Raw genomic sequence first — 18,323 nt, 5'->3', positions numbered from 1 at the left:
TAATGAATAAATTTTTTAAATAGTTATTTATATAATTTTGTACATATTTATAATAAAATTAATTTTAAATAATTATTATTATATTCTTCTGAAATAAGATTTTAATATTTAAAATTTAAAATATTTTAAGATAATAAATTATAAAGAATAGAATAAAATATTCTTTTGATTTTATTAAAAATATGCATGATTATTAGCAAGGTTGTATTAATTTATAATCATTTTTTAGCAGTGAGAGTTAGGATGAGCACTCCGAATAAATTAAAAATTAAAATTTTAGTATTTATAAAAATTAAATCGAATTGATTTTAATTAAAAATCGAATTGAATTGGTTCGATTTGATTGATTTAAATTTTTTTATTTTTTATATTTTATTTTTAGTATTTTAAAATTTAATTAAAATATTTTAACTTTAATATAATCTAATTTCTCTAAATTATTGAAAATAATATACTATTATCACTGATCAGTTCAGTCGGATCGATTTGAATTTTTTATAAATTTTTTATTTTTTATACTTTATTTTTAGTATTTTAAAATTTAATTAAAATATTTTAACTTTAATATGATTTAATCTCTCTAAATTATTGAAAATAATATACTATTATTATTAATCAGTTCGGTTCAGTATTTTTAATTTTTTTCAAATTAAAATCGAATCAAATCAAAATAATTGAAAATTTTAAAATTAAAAATCAAATCGAATCGAAGTAAAATGAATAAAAAATCAAACTGAAATTTTAAATTAATTTAGTTTGATTGATTTTTTCGGTTTGAACCTGATAAGAGTCTTACAACACCTGAACTTTGAAAACTTTGATTCCTTAGTTCAATGATTCAAAAATTAAACATCCCAAGAACCCAACTGAGAAAACATTTTCCACATCAATCTTCCAAGTCTAAGGAACTTGCCTGGATCGGTCTGGCCACTTTTGTCCACAGCCCTGAACGACGACGATCGACGGATCATCATCATCTTCTTCTTCATAAAAAATGGTTTGTCCTAGCTGAGGAAACTTACATAGAAAATCATATATTACTGAATTAGTTCCTTTGATTTCTGAATTCTTTCTTTTCCAACTCGTTCTTATCAAAAAGAAAAAGAAAAAAAAATTCTTTTACTCTAGTCCTGTAAATTAAGTCTGTCTTCTTCTTCTTCTGCTTCTCTTTCTTCCCTATTTTGCTTGATCATTCATGTGATGATCACAGTTCATTTGCTGGTTACTTTTCTTCTTTGTCTCCTTCTATGAAATGCGATAGGTTAAGAATGTTAGAAAAATTATATGATGATCTCTCTCTTCATATATACTTGCACACTCAAAGAAATTGAGTCAACAACCAAATTTAATTTGTGTTTCAAGAATCCTTTTAGGGTTAGCAGTACCTTTTCTGAAATTTGATTTTTTTTTCTTTTTTTTTTTTCGCAAAACTTCAGAAAATTGATTACAAAAATATATGTTTTTTTTTTAATCTTCCTTCTGCATTACATTTACTCCTACATACTATCATTAGCCTATCAACTCTAGATGCATATGATGGTTCTTTGTTTTGTTTATAGGTCTTTATTTTCATGCTTCGAATCATTACTTTTCATCATGAAAATTATGCCTAGCAAAATATATTTCCGAGAAAATATGGTAACTTTATTAGAATTTAAAAAAAAAATTGACACCTTAAAAATTCATTTTATCATTTCAATTTTAATTTTATTCTATTTATTCCCTCAACTTTCACATAGTAAAATAACTTAATTTTTAAAGTGACATCACATAGTAAAATAACTTAATTTTTAAAGTGACATATATTATTCATGTTTTATCATATTATAAATATTAAATTATTTAAAATTTAAAAATTAAAAATATAAATAGAATAAAATAAAAGTTGAGGGGTAAAATAATTTTCCATGAAAAGCGAGGAAGCAAATTATGCATTTCCAAAAATTGTCTATCCACTTATGCTAATTAATTACTGAGTAATGTGCTTTGGGTGGAATCTAGCCTTATAGTACAGCGTGTAGCTATTTCTGGTAGTACATTTCATATTTAAATGTTTCTTTCTAATTTCTTTTATCTATTTCATCTTCATCCCACTTGCAAAATGTCTGCAAGAGGGCATTTTGTGGCACCTGTTAATGGGCGGGTAGCCGCGCAAGCGCAGAAGTCCTCGGCAAAACCCCATTTTCAAGGGTCTGGTAGTGGGTGCGTGGGTTGACGCCACACTGGGGCGGGCCGCTTAGTCCCCAGCTAACTCCTGGGGCCTCTGCGCGTCTGGGCTTAGCGCACTAGTTGTGCGGCGCTCCACATTGCGAAAAAGGGGTGATACCCGCGTGAAGGATCCCTTTGTCGCTAAACTCACAAACTCTCTGCCGGGCCTGCCTACTCCCTTCCCTCACTGTAGGGGCTCGCTGGGTACCTCTGCCGCCAAGGTCAGGCGTTAACTAATACCAGCAGTTTCTGAGTTGGCTCCGCCGGGTTGAGTTACCCGCGCGCAGGCGTTGCCGGCCTCCCAGATCCACTACAGGTGCTCATAAAACTAACGGCACTCTGGCGAAAGCCCACCCGGATGCCACTTAACCTCAATAACGTGTGTAAAGTGGGTGCATCCACCGTTGCGCTAATAAAGTCAGTATGACTCCAGTATGATAGCCTTTGCACTCTCGTAAAAACAGCAACAATATTCTTTCCCTTCTACTTTACAATGTTTCGTAGAACTAGAAAGCAAAATAGTAAAATTCTTTCGATTCTATGTGAACATATATAAATTTTCTTTGCCCTTATGCAAAGTATGAACATTGTATTGCCAAGGGTGACCTAGTAATATTCTACAACAATTCATATCCACAACATCATAATTAACGGGTTTAGTATAAGATTTATCGATCGAGATAGATACGCTGTAAATTCTGTTGACTTCAATTGTCAGACCTTTTTTAATTCATCCGACTTCGTATGGCGAAGGGAGCGACTGTGTAGGCAACTGCAATTTCTCCACCAATTACTTAGCTATTAGATTCTCAAAACTGCAACTATCTATAATTAGCCTGTAAATTGTTTTTCCTACTCGATACTTTGCCTGGAAAATCAATTGCACCTGATAGCCTTTGCACTCTCGTGAAAACAACAATAGTATTCTTTCCCATCTACTTTAGAATGTTTCGCAGAACTAGAAGGTAAAATAGTAATCTTCTTTCGATTCCATATGAACATGTATAAATTTTCTTTTCCCTTAAGCAAAGCATCAACATCGTACTGCCAAGGGTGACCTAGCAAGATTCCACAACAATTCATATCCACAACATCACAATTAACAGGTTCAGTGTAAGATTTACAGATCGAGATAGACACGTTGTAAATTCTATTGACTTCAATTGTCGGATCTTCTTTAATCCATTCGACTTCGTATGGCGAAGGGGGTGACTATGTAGGCAACTGCAATTTCTCCACCAATTGCTTAGCTATCAGATTCTCACAACTGCAACTATCTATAATTAGCCTGCAAATTGTTTTTCCTACTCGACACTTTACCTGGAAAATCAACTGCACCTGATAGCCTTTGCACTCCCGTGAAAACAACAATAATATTCTTTCCCTTCCACTTTAGAATATTTTGCAGAACCAGAAGGCAAAATAGTAATATTCTTTTGATTCCATGTGAACATGTATAAATTCTCTTTTCTCTTATGCAAAGTGTAATACCCGGCTAGACCCCGGCATCGGAATTCCTACTTTCCGGCGGAATCTCGGATGTCGAAACTCTCTAGAAGGGTAAAATATATTTTTCTAAAAGGTTTTCATGTGTTTTAAGGTTTTAAGTAAGAAAAAAATTGAGTTTTTTGAAAGAAAAGCACTAAGGAAAGCCAGGTTCGGCCGCCGAACCTCATGTTTGGCCCGCCGAACATGGTGAAGTTTAGGGAGCACCTTTGGCCCCCGAAGGTGGTCTGGCCAGCCACCTATAAAAGGCCTCATGTCCGAAAATCGGCGAGTTTTCTTCTCCATTTTCGGGCAAAGGTGAGTCCATACCCTTCTATGGTTAGTTTTGATGTTTTCCTTCAAATCTTTCAAGCTTTTAACAAGCTTTCATCTTGTTTTGAAGTTTTTAAGCTCAAAATCGAAGTTGTGAAGTTTGGAGACCTCCGGAACTCGTTTTCCCCAAATCTCCAAGTTGGATCGCGCCTTCTCTCGATCTTCAAGAGGTAAGCGTGGATCCTCACCGTTTTTGATGTTTTAAGCAAGTGTTATGTAAGGTTATGGGGTAAAGATGCATGATTAGGCTAGATGTAAAATGATAGGGTTTATGGTAGTTTAAGGTTAAATGCATGATTAAATGTATGCTAAATGTTAATGTGGTTGGGGTATAGGCTAGTTTTAAGCCCCTGAATGCTTAAGAATGTGTTTATGCATGTTTTTGCTTGAGTTGGTTTGAGTTGGGAGGTTTGGTTGGCTGAATGTGTGTGAGAGGCTTGAGTTCTGCCATTCTGGAAGAACTCAGGTTCGGCTGCCAAAACCATGTTCGGCCGCCGAACCTGCCTATGGAGGTGGTTTGGCTGTCTAAACTTGCCCCCGAAAGTTTGGACTTTCGGCCGCCGAACCTGCCGCCGAAGGTTGGTGACTTTCGGCTCTGGACAGACTTTCGGCCGCCGAACCTTGCCCCCGAAAGTGCCTGATTTTTGGCTCTAGAGGGACTTTCGGCTGCCGAACCTACCGCCGAAAGTGCCCTGTTCAGCCTTCCTTTGCATGTTTTCTATAATTTTTTTATGATGTTTTAGGGGGTTTTTGGGGAGATGTTTAGAGTCATGTTAGAATTTGTTTGGTCCCTTATTTGAGTCCACCTGTGTAGGTTCGGACCCGAGGAACTGAGGACCCCAACAGTGAGATAGCTGCTTCAGAGTCAGCCTGAGGTGAGTAGAATAGATCTTTATGTTCCAAAGTAAATAAATTTTGAGCATGTTCATGCATCACAAATACCATGATATATGCTAGGTTGTTTGCATTAGAATTCATGAATATGTTGCATTGCATACTATGATGTTGATGTGGATGGATGTTGGATGACCCATTAATCCTATGATGATGATACGGTACGAAAGTCCAGTGAGACCCATTCTACGCCCCTGGCATAGAGTAAGAGAAAGACCAGTGAGGCCCATTCTACGCCCCTGGCACATTGGAATGTTATGTTATGTTATGTTAAGAGAAAGACCAGTGAGGCCCATTCTACGCCCCTAGCACAATTGGATATGTAGAGGGCTATTGGTGATAAGTTCATCCTTGATGTGATTTGTTTGTGATGTGATGCATTTCATGAAAGCATAGATTTTAATATATTGTTTTACTATTCTGCTCACTAGGCTCTAGTAGCTCACCCCTTTCCCTTAACCCCCAGGTTTGCAGGTACGGGATAGACCAAGAAGTCAGCAAGAGTAAAAGATTTAAGTATGTAATAGTTTAGTTGTAGACATGAAAGATAATATAATGTAAGATATTGTGCAGATTTGTATTGAGGATTAGTATTGTGCTTGACCCTAGAGTTATGGTTAATCCCTTTTGATACATGATCTTTATGAAATGTTCTTATTAATGTTAAACCAAGCTTGATGTATGTAATATTGACCCAACTAGAGCATTTGATGAGGGCTCTAGTATGGGAGTTTTATGTATTCAGTTTCAGTGCATGCACATGTCGAGCTTGGTAGATGGAAAGTTTAAAATTTTTATATAAATGTATGATCATGTATGAGATTTATCAGGTATGACAGGTTGTATGTTAGGCTTGCTACGGGTCCCGGCGACCTTAAGTCGATCTGGATCCTAGCGCCAGTAGCGGTCCGATTCCGGGTCGTTACACAAAGCATCAACATCGTACTGCCAATGGCGACCTAGCAAGATTCCACAATAATCCATATCCACAACATCACAATTAACAGGTTCAGTGTAAGATTTACCGATTGAGATAGGCACGCTGTAAATTCTGGTGACTTCAATTATCAGACCTTCTTTAATCCATCCGACTAGGTAACTGCAATTTCTCCACCAATTGCTTAGCTATCAGATTCTCACAACTGCAACTATCTATAATTAGCCTGCAAATTGTTTCTCCTACTCGACACTTTGCTTGAAAAATCAACTGCACCTGATAGCTTTTGCACTCCCGTGAAAACAACAACAGTATTCTTTCCCTTCCACTTTAGAATATTTCACAGAACCAGAAGGCAAAATAATAATCTTCTTTTGATTCCATGTAAACATGTATAAATTCTCTTTTCCCTTATGCAAAGCATCAACATCATACTGCCAAGGGCGACTTAGCAAGATTCCACAACAATCCATATCCACAACATCACAATTAACAGGTTCAGTGTAAGATTTATCGATCGAGATAGGCACGTTGTAAATTCTGTTAACTTCAATTGTCGGACCTTCTTTAATCTATCCGACTTCGTATGGCGAAGGGGGCAGCTGTATAGGCAACTGCAATTTCTCCACCAATTGTTTGGCTATCAAATTCTCACAACTGCAACTATCTATAATTAGCCTGCAAATTATTTCTCCTACTCGACACTTTGCCTGGAAAATCTTTCTCCTTTGCATCTCATCCTCCTGTTTTGTCGAGTACAAGATTTTATTCACCACATAGGTGACCTCTCCATTTTTAGAACCAGTAATAGATCCGTTATCGTCATCCACTTCCTCCTCAAATTCAGCCACCTGCTCGACCACATTAACCTGTCGGCGATCATTATTAACTCCTCTACGTTTTGGATAATTATTCGATCGATGACCAGGTTGCCTGCAGCGGTAATATATGTCTCTTGTTGGCTTATAATAAGGATTGATTTTGCCTCCTTTGTCTGCTGTAGTGGCGACTGCTTTTCTCCTACTGTCTCTCATTTCTTCCATAGTATTCTGAGGGTTGCCAGAATTTATAACTTTAGGAGGTTGCCCACTGTAATTTCCTGTATTACTGCGTCCCTGTCGAATCAGAATTTCTATAATTAAAATTCTGGTTATATTGCTGTCGTGGCTGGCAATCAACATGCACTTCTGCCCTTTTTGCCATTTCAATTGTGTCTGCCAAAGTGAAAATCGCAGCTACTCCCATCATACAATGAATTTCGTGATTCAGGCCCCTATGATAATGAGTAACCTGCTGGGCTTCATTCTCACAGTTTTCACACCTCGCCTACAATCTCAAAAACTCCTCGGTATATTCATCCACCCTTCGATTCCTCTGTACACAGTCATGATATCGATTATACAAAATCTGAGCGTGATTACTAGGCAAGAACCGTTGTTCAATCATCTACTTCATCAACACCCAGTTTCATATGGATTCCAGCCTTCTCCAGTATAGTTCGTTTTGAATCGAATTCCACCAAGTTGATGCACCCCCTTTAACTTATAGGTTACAATCGGAACCTTGCTATCCTCTTCTACGTTCATAACTTCGAAGAAACGTTCAACCTCCGCCAACCAATCAAGAACAGATTCTACATCCAACGAATCAGAAAAGTTTTGAAAGTCTATCTTGATCTTGTAACCTTCCTGATAATTCTGTTAGGGATTTGCAGGCACAGGATTGGCGAATACAGGATTGGCGGCCATAGGATTGGTAACTGGCTGGGGGCGTTCGACGGCGGCTGGTTGGTGGATTCCCTGTTGCAGGGCTAACTGTCCGATCATCTCCCTCAATTCTACCAAAGATCCCTCAATTCTACCAAAGATGCCTCAATTGCAACAAGTCGCGCCTCTTGGTTGTCTGTCATAGTCGAACTTTGCTCTGATACCAATCTGATAAAGGACTGATTATACTCCGTCAGGAGTTTTAACCAATATCGTTTAGCTAAGTCGATATAAAAGAAAAGATAGACTAGAAACTGAAAAGTTTTATTGAAATTCTTCAAAGATTGAAAAGTGAGTCTCTAATAGCTAAGGAAGGCTATTTATAATAATAATAAAAAAAAAACTCTAATATGCAAAATTATAAAAATATCAAAGAAAAATAATTAAAATGCAAAATTTACTCCCTAAACGATGAAATTTCCGTATCGAATTTTGTGACAGGCCTATAACCCTTGTCATATTTTTGAAATTCGTGTGTCTCGAAATTATCTTTCCGAAAAGTTATCGTGGGCCCCCATCGGATGTCAACAACAAAAGTTAAATTCGATCCAAGTTTGTAGTAAAATTTAAGATTAATTGCTTCATGTCATAATATAAAGGGGAAATAAAAGTGAGGATTAGGAACAAATTCTCTCTCAAAAGCATTGAAATAACAATGTTGTAAGTACTGTTAATTATTAATTATAATTACACAAACACACTCACCCTAGCTATTTCACACTTTCGTCTCTAATTGTGTTCATGATCATGAAGTGTCGCTATCCAAAATAATTCTACCATAATCCTCCTTGAGGCCTTGTATGAGCAAAATGAATAAAATTTTTCTATTCTTTTCAACCAAAATCATTTAATTTGAAGCTGTCTCTATTTAGATGGGTGGATGAAGCCGTTCGTGGATTTTCATAAATACACGTCCTGACAAAGCTTATAAAACCGTGCAACCTGTAATAACTTCGTATCTGTTAATTAGCCTATCACTAATGAAGGTGTCCTCTCCTCAACCATAAGATCAATGCTGGATATATACGTGGAAAATTTGCACATAACGCATCTGGCATGAAATTCACATATTCGACTAATTTGGATTCGCGCCGCAGACACACTAAGCAGGCCAAACTTTCCCTCCTAAATTTTTTAAGGTGTTCTCTATAATTAGGGTTTAAACTCGAGGTCTCTAATCAAAAGAGAAGGAATTCAGACCATCACATCTCACTTCTGAAGAGGAAATATGAAATATTATTTAATGCATTGATTATGCTCCCTTATCTCATTTTCCATATATAATTCAAGGTAAAATATCTTTCTGTGAATGATAATTCACATACGTGATACGCGACTAGTGTATTTATAGAATTTGTTGGAAAATATTAAATTAGATTAATGTGACTCATGAATGATTGAGGATGTTTTTGTTTTCTCTGTTTAAACCATTAATGAATGGCTGAATGCAAATGATGATAATGTGCCATGCATGCGTTTTCCTCATTGGAAAAATATATAGGGAACAGACAAAAGAAGTGTGCAACTGCAACAAGTAATTTAGTACGTCTCATTAGATCTTTCTGCAACAAATTAGCATCTCTGCAGATTGAGAAGGTGACATTGTAAATAGAGAAGCTGCACATATGCCTGATTTATGAACACAGCATGAGGCAGTTGGGCAATTTTACCTAGATCGAATCTATACACACTCAGTTATTTAAATGTATATAATTTTATGTGAAATCCACTGTCATGTAGATCCGATTTAGATTATCTTTATCTCTTTCACCAACTTGAGGTGCCTACGTAAATACTTGGGGCCAAAAACTGGACGAAGAAAATTAAGTTTACAGTTCTGGATTTGTTGCATCATAACCTTATTGACCCTTGGACTTCAACCCTTTTTGGTAAAGCAAGCGACAATGCATTTATGTTACATTACTGTACGTGATTCATAAAGTGGAAGGGAGGGTTAACTAGGGTTTTGTTCTTCATAATTGTCTAGCTTCTTTCTTGTTTTATAGAAATTGAATAATCTTGAAGACAAAGGGAAGCAGGGATGATGGAAGAAGTAGAAAAAGCTGAAAATACATCTTTAATATCTTCTTCACAAAAGTGTTCATACTTTGATTTGAATGAAGAAGCTAGCAGTGAAGAAGACGATGATCAGAAGAGTGCTGAAGCGAGTCCATCAGCTAATAACAATTCTTCAAATGAAAGAAATGGACACAGGACTACTGTTAGACAATATAATAGATCAAAAAAGCCTCGGCTGCGATGGAGTCCTGATCTTCACCTCTCTTTTGTTCATGCTGTGGAAAAGCTTGGTGGACAAGAAAGTAAGTTATATACATTGAATTTTCTATTTTTCATTCCATTTCATCTAAGATATGAGAATTTTTTTTAATCTGATTGTAATTGATGGATGAAGGAGCAACACCCAAGCTAGTTCTTCAGTTAATGAATGTGAGAGGACTCAGCGTTGCCCACGTAAAGAGTCACTTGCAGGTCAGTACAATAATTCTAGAGCTAGGGTTTTTAGTTTATATGCATGCATCTATTTTGCTCATTTTTCTTTTCTTCTTCCTCTTCTTGCATATCAGATGTACCGAAGTAAGAAGCTTGATGAGGCTGGGCAAGGTGATTTCCCTTTCTCTTTACTCATTTTTCACGGGATTGTGGAACAGAAAAGATCAGATTGTGGAACGGAAAAAATGATAGTAATACCACATAAAACTTCACACTTTTTATAATACGAGTTCACGCATCGTCCAGTCTAGATAAATTTTTTAATGGAAAGTTCTTTGGTTTTGCAGTACTAAGTCATGCATACAGATACATGCAAAGAAGAGATGGAACGTTGCACCAAATTACAACAACAGCTCCTCAACAACACTTGAGAATGGAGAATGGTGGAATTGTTTTACCCGGAAATTTGCATTCTTCTTTCTCCCAGTCCCACAAACCACTATGTTTCAAAGCAAGCTTCTCAAGGTAACTCTTGTATATCCATGGATGCTCTTATATACACACACTCTGTTTGAACAAATTAATTTAAATGCAAGAGATTGATTTTCCTCATATATTATTATAGGGACCGACACTGGAGTTCTAAGCAGCTTGTTAGGAGAAGGCAAACGACCACTTTGACAAGAAAAGATCTTGAACATAGTCGATTTCTTGAAGAAAGGCGATGGCCTCCATTGGAGATGTTTAAAAATCGATGGAAAGTTGCCACAGATTCTTCCTGGCTTAATGCCTGCTCTGAACCTGATGCACATCAAATCAGTAACCCTTCAAGATCAGCTGGGGCAACCTACAATTGGAAACCAGATGAAGAAGAAGTTGGAAATAACACCATGGTCAAGCAATCTTTATTCAACTCGCACGACTCTATCAGAAATTTTAGATTCTTTAAAGCAACGTTTGAGCCCCCATTTCGACTTGAGGTAATGAACAATTCATAGAATAAATTGTTGAAGGATAAAAAAGAATGGAATCTTAATTATAATGTTTCTTTTTCGTGCATGCCACGCAGCTGAATGAAGAAAAAGTGTTGAAGGATAATAAAGAATGGTTGCCTGATTTGCAGCTGAGGCTAAGCCAGAGCGTGGGAATCGATGAGAATAAGCGTAGCCATTGTAGAAGCACACAGGAAATAAGCACTAAGCTTTCACTTTCTTAGTGTGTAGAAGAAGATTTTGAATGAAAGCAAACTATACGAATATGTAGATGCAGCAAGGCCCACAGATTATATATGAACGGATTCAAATTCGTTGTTACTAACTTCACTGGTAAATTTTTACCAATAAATTTTAGTCCATTGGCAGTTTATCAATTGATTAACAATGAAAAAACTTATTGGCATTTTTAATAGATTATAAATGAATCCATAAAAATAAATTTATCGGGAGATTTCAAATTTAGTGCTACGAGATAAAGGACTATTTAGACGCTGTGATAAGTTTTAACTAATAATATTTGATTGCGAGATATTAAAAACCGAAAATTTTTATTAGAATTTTTGAAAGATTGAAAGGTGAGTTTCAAATAATTAACAAAAGGCTATTTATAATAAGAAAAAATCTTAATATGTAAAATTATAAAAATATTTAAAAAAATAATTAAAATATATAATTGATGGCTAGAAGTCTGTCATCATCATCACACTTTTAAAAGTCGTGCATCTCGAAATTCTCTTCCCAACAAGCTATCGTGAATTTTTATCGGACGTCGGCAGTAAAAATTATGTTCGGTCTAAATCTATTGTAAATTTCAAGACTAGTTAATCCGTGTCACTGCGTGCTTTAATACTAATAAATTTTAAAATTTGTGTATGAATTGATAAAATTTTAGATAATAAATTTAATTTTTATCTTCCAGATTAATTTAGCAAGATATAAAATTACTTTTCTTATTATAAATATATATTATTTTATTTTACGTCTAATAATTATAAATATATTAAAGTGAGTGAAATAAAGAAAATAATTAAACGAAATGAACAAAGTAAAAAATGAGAGAAAAATATAATTAAAAAAAATGAGAGGAGACCATATTAAATAGGAGGAAATGGAGAAAATGAGAGAAAATCTTAGAAATGATAAAAAGAAAAAAATAAGAGAAAATAAAAATGAGGGAGATGGCCGACGATCAAAGAGTCGCAAGAAGGCTAAAACGATTGTTAGCTAGCATGCACCAGAAAACTTCAAGGAAAGAAAGTCAGTTGTACAGATGAAGAGGCAACTTCTTTGAGAAAGCCAAAAATTCACCTCATGAAATCAACTCTAGCAACAAGCACGATTATTAGGCTTAGTCTTTGAACAGAAATCACCATTAGCATGTGAGAAGACTAGCATTACGCCAACCTCAATCTCTTATAGCCAGTGATTTGATGCTTTCCTTAGTTTTGGCCCCTTTCTACCATCATTCTATAGGCTACACATCGCCACTATCTGATCTAGAGATCTGGAGTTATCCATTAAATAAAACATCAATAATGATCTCTTTAGTACTCTACTCGTAAACGAATTCAAATTCGGATAAGACAATAAGACAATTTTCATAATAATAACTAATAGCAATTAGTAAGGTGGAGGTCCATTTGAGTTGTAACGCAAATCTTGCAATTCAAAGAAATGGTGAACAATTTGAAAGCCTAACCCTCTTACACTATGTTTAGTTTTAGATTAAAAAAGCTTGATATCTCAATTTCTCTTTATTCAATTTTTTATTTGAATTAACTCAAAATTTTTAATTTAAAGTTTCACTAATTAAAATAAGAGTTGTTCTGTACAGTGTGCCACATTGGTAAAGACACGTATATCGCGTGCTAGACGCCAAGGATTCAATTAGAAATTGCATTTACACCAAAAAAGAACATATAAAGTTTTTGTGAATAAAAAATTAATTTATTTCTATAAAAATTAAATTATGAAAATTTGTATAAAATTATATAAATTAAAATAAAACTATCAAATGTTTCAAGTAAAATATATATATTAAAATAGACTGGACTCATCACTGTCCGTATGATTATTACCAATTCAACACTTTTTTATTTTTTCTAACGAATTTTTAGTACAAATAGGATATAAATGAATTAAATTGTTCATGAGCTAATTGAAGTTTGGCTTGATAAAAACTCGACCGAACTCGACTTGATTTCTAAACGAGCTAAAATCTATCTTAATTTTTAAGTTCGTTTAGAAAACGAATCAAGATTGAACTCCATAATATTCGACTCGTTAAAACTTATGAGTTTGACTCATTTTCGAATTTATGAGTAGACTCGCGAACGGACTTATGAATAGTCTCATTAAGCAAACTGAGATTAATATTATAAAAAAATTAAGTTTAAATCATACATATATTTTTATGAGTCAAATCTAAATTTTGTAAAGTTCAGCTCTATATAATTTAATTACACTCTTAAAACTTGCAATTATTCGAATAATTAAGATTTAAGAGTTATTTTTTATAAATTTGCGAGCTAATTTATAAACATATTTATTTAACTAAAATTATATAATTTTAAATTTATTAATTTTAAGATAAAACTCATTATAATTGTAAATAAATTAAATTTTTTATAAACTATTCATAAATAAAATCAATAAAAACTTGATTCGTTTAAGTTGATTTGTTAAATAAATTAAATTTAAATTTATTAATATTCAATTTGAATTCAAATAAGAAAAACACGATTTGGCTTAATTTCAAAAAAATTTAATAAATAAAATTTAAAATTTTCAAAATTCTACTCGATTTCCTCCCATTACTGTGTTCCCGACTCCTTTCACTTTCACTGTATGAATAAAATATTTTTAAAACCTTCTGCTTTTAACCCATTAAATTGATTGATTGTGAATATTTTTCTTTAAAATCTTTAAATATCTGTAAAACAAATTTTTTTACCTCTCAGACTATAAGAATTTATAAAAAGTTACTAGCTTAGATTATTTTAGTAAATTAAGGTATAATATTCACTTGATAAAATACCCATTTCTCTAATAACAAATTATAAAACTTTTTAAAAAAATGGAAAATTTTGAATACTCTGCAACTATACATATATATATAATTCTATTCTTATTCAAATAAATGCACAATATTCAAATACATTCACTCATAATTATAATATTAAAAAATAAATAAATAAGAAATTTAAGATTGACATTACAGAAATAAAATTTTATTATAATAAAAAATATAATATAATTTCTTAAAAACTCTCAAAATTTATAAAGGGTGAACCTTCTGTATCCCATGTAAATTAATATTGGGCTATAGAATTGGGTCTATTAGTTTTCAGTTTCTACTCCCAACCCAAATTTTTTATTTTTATTTAGTTTAAATTGTAGTGAAAGTTTGAGTTCGTCGCAATTTAATCCATAAAAAAATATATCTAAAATTTAAGGGTTAATGAATCACTAAAATTAGTATAAAAGTGTGTGCACGCAACAGAAATTATTCAAAATTAATTTTTTTTTCTTTTGAGAAAACCCATAGGATAATATAGTACAATGTCTTGAAAACAAGAGTGGATATGGCTCGAAAAAGCAATAAGCCATAGTGCACACGTAGTAAAACTATTGATGAAAAATCAAATTCCCCATTTAATATTCTCTTCCTTTCCAGCGTTGGCACGCTGCATGCAGGCATTGTTCGTGGCAGGAATCTAGATGGATGAACACCTGCCTGGGCAACAAATAAATAACATTATTACCAATTACACGACCTTCAAGTTCGTAAGGAATCACAATTCCTTTAGCCAATTGCAGCAAAAGGGTTCCTCTTCCACAGGAGAGGTTGATATGTTGTCTCTTGTTTCCTTTCATCTAGCTTCTTGCTCCAGGGGAATTTGTGCTTAGCCATATGCCGCTTCTCTGCAGCCACTCCCAGGTAATCTCCCTGGCTCTGCCACACACAAATAATCCAGGGAAAGGTCAACCATGAAAAAAAAAAAAAAAGGTAAATTAGTATTCAGTCCCTGAATTTTTATGAAAATTAATTAGTTCATCCTTTTTCAAAATCACTTAATTAAATAAAATCCTACTCTTTACTTCTTCCGTTAAGAAAACCATTAACATTCTTTAACTATTTAGTTCTTATAATTTAAATTATATAGTATTTAGTCCCTATAATTTTAAATATTTATATTATTTAGTCTATATTATCAATACTAAAATAAAGTGGGGATAAATTTAGACTAAAAGTTGAAATTGAGAATGTTTGATCGTTATTACAAGGTAAATTTGATTTTTTTTTTTAAAAAAAAATAAGCAATAGCTTGTATTTATTCTATATAGGCAATTCTTGAATCTTGAATATCAAGGACGAATTTGAAATTTACCTGGAGGCAAAGCCCTTCATCAACATCACAAACGGGGTAATCACTGGGGCAACAATATTCTGTGCCAGTGCAGCAAACAGCATTCTCATAAGGACAGCAACCATAGACTAGACAGAAATCGTAGAATTCAAAAATGCAACAGCATGTCTCATCGTTTGGACAATATGAAAAGTCCCCACATTCACTTGGTGAAGGAGAAGGAGGTGGAGGCGGTGGTGGAGGCGGTGGTGATGGTGGTGGAGGAGGTGATGGTGGTGGAGGAGGACTAGTTGGAGATGGAGCAGAGGATTCTTTAGTTGGATAAGAAGCCATTGCATTTACAGCACAAACACCATAAGTTAAATTAGTGTTCCTTCTCAGGTAGAAATAACCTTCCATACCCCATTCAGTCCCCCATGAATTCTTCACAATCCAATAGTCTTCATCATCTTCAGAGCCATAACCGACGATAAGAACAGCATGATCAATGTCGTCTGGATTACCAGAACAGCTACCGTCATAGATCCCCTGATCACATCATCCACATTCAGACCAACTCCTCTGTTTAATAATGAATCCACAATCAAAACAGAGACTTACACTTGTATACAGTTGAAAATCGATTGCAGAGCCATCAATGCCGACACTAATTGGCTGCTGAGCAGCAGCACAAAGCAGAGCACTGTCTGATTCAGCTACATCCTCGTACCCATCAATGGATACAATTTTAATTTCCTCCTAAACAAACAAAAACGCCATAAATGATTAGAGAGAAAGGAGATGATCTGAGTAAGAATGGGTTCTGGGAAAAAGAGGAAAGTGATTAACCTTGGTGGTGTTGCAGGTGCCATCCACGGCCGTGTACGGATAATCAGCTTCTGTATCAATTCCGCCATTGTTGATGACCCATTCAAAAGCGTAGTCCATGTAGCCTCCATCACATCCATCATTGGTTGAATCACAATCTACGAGTTCTTGTTCTGAAAGGCTAATGAGGTCTCCACTGACTATGGCATTTATGCCTTCTATTGCTCCAGTTGTAGAGAATGACCAGCAACTTCCTGTCCACATTAACCAACCGAGAATAAAACAGAGCACATGAAAAAAACAAAGTTGTTTACTCTCTGTTTCTCCAATTCATTTTCTCTTTGACAACAAAAAAAAACCATTTTTTCTCAACTATTAATAAATGCAAAATTAAAATTCCATCCCTTTCGTAAAAAACAACTTGATTAATATAATTAAAGTAATAAATTTTATTATTATAATTCTATTTAATTTTTTTTATTTTTAAATTTTTTAAAAATATTTTTTAATATTTATTAAAATTTAATGTATTTATGATGTATATAATTAAAAAATTAATAAAAAAATTATATTTTTAATATATATAAAAAAATAAAATAAATAAAAATTATGAATAATAACTACTAAAAAATAATTTTATTAGACACTTAAGATTTAATCGTAATTTCGGTAATAATTACAAGTAATTATAGGGAAATCCAATCCCAATAAATAATTAAATAATTATAAATGAATCTGCCAGACAGCCAATGAAAAAAAATATTAAATACTACCAAAAATAAAATATTAAAGAAATAAAGCAACTGACCACAGTCTCCTTGGTCCTTAACAGCAGTGACGACTCCCTTCTTCCTCCAATCCAAGCTCGAAGGCGCATCGCAGGATTGCAAGCTTCTCCGCCAGCTGCTGCTCTTCAGATTGCTATATTTACCGATGGGTCTTTTCACTTTGGACGAATACCTCTGCCTAAACTCCTCATTGCTCATATCAGCAAACTTGTTCAATCCAACACTGTGCCCTGAACTGGAGTTTCTCTGAGTATTTTTGTCGAGCACATACTTCAAGTTCCTCCGAAAATTCTCAAATCTCTTTTCTGTCTCCTCTGTCTGCCTGTAAACCTTTCTGTACTTCTTTTTCCACTGTTGAAATAGATCGATGACACGTTCCTCTGAAAGCAGCTCTTGAAGATGAAGCTCATCATTACCAACTATGGAGTACTCACTAGGGAGGCTAAAAGAGAGGCATAGTAGTGGAGCTAACAGCAGGAAGAAGAAAGCCAATTGGGAATTTTGGGTACCCATTTTGATTTCTGAAAGTGGGTTACCACGGAGCAGTGAAGATGTTCTCTGATCTGCCCATTTGGTAATTTTTATAAGGTGGAACTTTGTAGTCTCGCCCCCAGCCTACCAGTCAGCCCAACTGAGCTTCCATAGCTTGTGTATATATATATGTGTATTTCTTTGTGTTGCCAAATTACTGTGGTGCTTGTTTGGTGGCGTTCGTCTGCTATTCAGCGATTTGAATGGGAAGTAGAGAATTAATTAAAAGAATTAATTAAAAGAATTAATTAAAATGGTCATCTAACAGTCAAACCTTGTAAATAGAGCTTGATGATTATTACTTTGATGATTCGTTAGGTGATAAATGCAAAACTTGCAATACTTACGAGAAAACCACTGATTAGATTGTATTGAAATTGACATTTGAGGTCTTGAATTAATTAATAAAGCACAAAAAATTTCACATGCTTCAACCTAATGTGGACCATATCCGTTCCTCTTCTGCTCAAAGTGTTCCGAAATTAATTGTGTTGTTAAAGATTTGGGTAACCTCACTATGCTTGGGAATAATTCTTCTTCATGATCTTTGTGAAATATGATTTGTGGTATTAGCAAGAAAAATAAGATTATTTTATGGAATACTTTTTTCTAAATATCAAATTTATAAAGCAATACTTTCCACTACATGAGACATTTCTCAAAATTTCTTCTTCCGCCGCTTTAACTAAATTTACATTTTCTTTATTTTTAAATTTATAATTTTTTTTTTAAATAACGAATTTTTTTACACTTAATCT

General features: G+C 34.1%; 2 protein-coding genes across 2 annotated transcripts; one reads left to right on the top strand and one right to left on the bottom strand.

Annotated features, from left to right (window-relative positions):
* Positions 1–837: 837 nt before the first annotated feature.
* Positions 838–11,425, top strand: LOC110603197. The gene is made up of 7 exons (XM_043951767.1): positions 838–997; positions 9,630–9,944; positions 10,037–10,113; positions 10,209–10,245; positions 10,422–10,599; positions 10,700–11,054; positions 11,144–11,425. Exons 2-7 carry the CDS (start codon positions 9,665–9,667, stop codon positions 11,288–11,290), a joined length of 1,074 nt encoding a protein of 357 aa, XP_043807702.1. The 5' UTR covers positions 838–997; positions 9,630–9,664; the 3' UTR covers positions 11,291–11,425.
* Positions 11,426–14,703: 3,278 nt separating this feature from the next.
* On the bottom strand, positions 14,704–17,662 carry LOC110604025 (low-temperature-induced cysteine proteinase). Its single transcript, XM_021742054.2, has 5 exons — positions 17,055–17,662; positions 16,268–16,500; positions 16,040–16,177; positions 15,461–15,967; positions 14,704–15,024 (listed from the first exon to the last, which is right to left on the bottom strand). The coding sequence occupies exons 1-5, from the start codon at positions 17,545–17,547 to the stop codon at positions 14,875–14,877; spliced, it is 1,521 nt and encodes a 506-aa protein (XP_021597746.1). The 5' UTR covers positions 17,548–17,662; the 3' UTR covers positions 14,704–14,874.
* Between the last annotated feature and the right edge of the window lie 661 nt (positions 17,663–18,323).

The sequence above is a fragment of the Manihot esculenta genome, chromosome 16 (assembly GCF_001659605.2).
Source record: "Manihot esculenta cultivar AM560-2 chromosome 16, M.esculenta_v8, whole genome shotgun sequence".
NCBI classification, from domain to species: domain Eukaryota; kingdom Viridiplantae; phylum Streptophyta; class Magnoliopsida; order Malpighiales; family Euphorbiaceae; genus Manihot; species Manihot esculenta.
The sequence above is the reverse complement of the archived record's forward strand: the minus strand, read 5'-3'. Positions and strand labels throughout refer to the sequence as shown.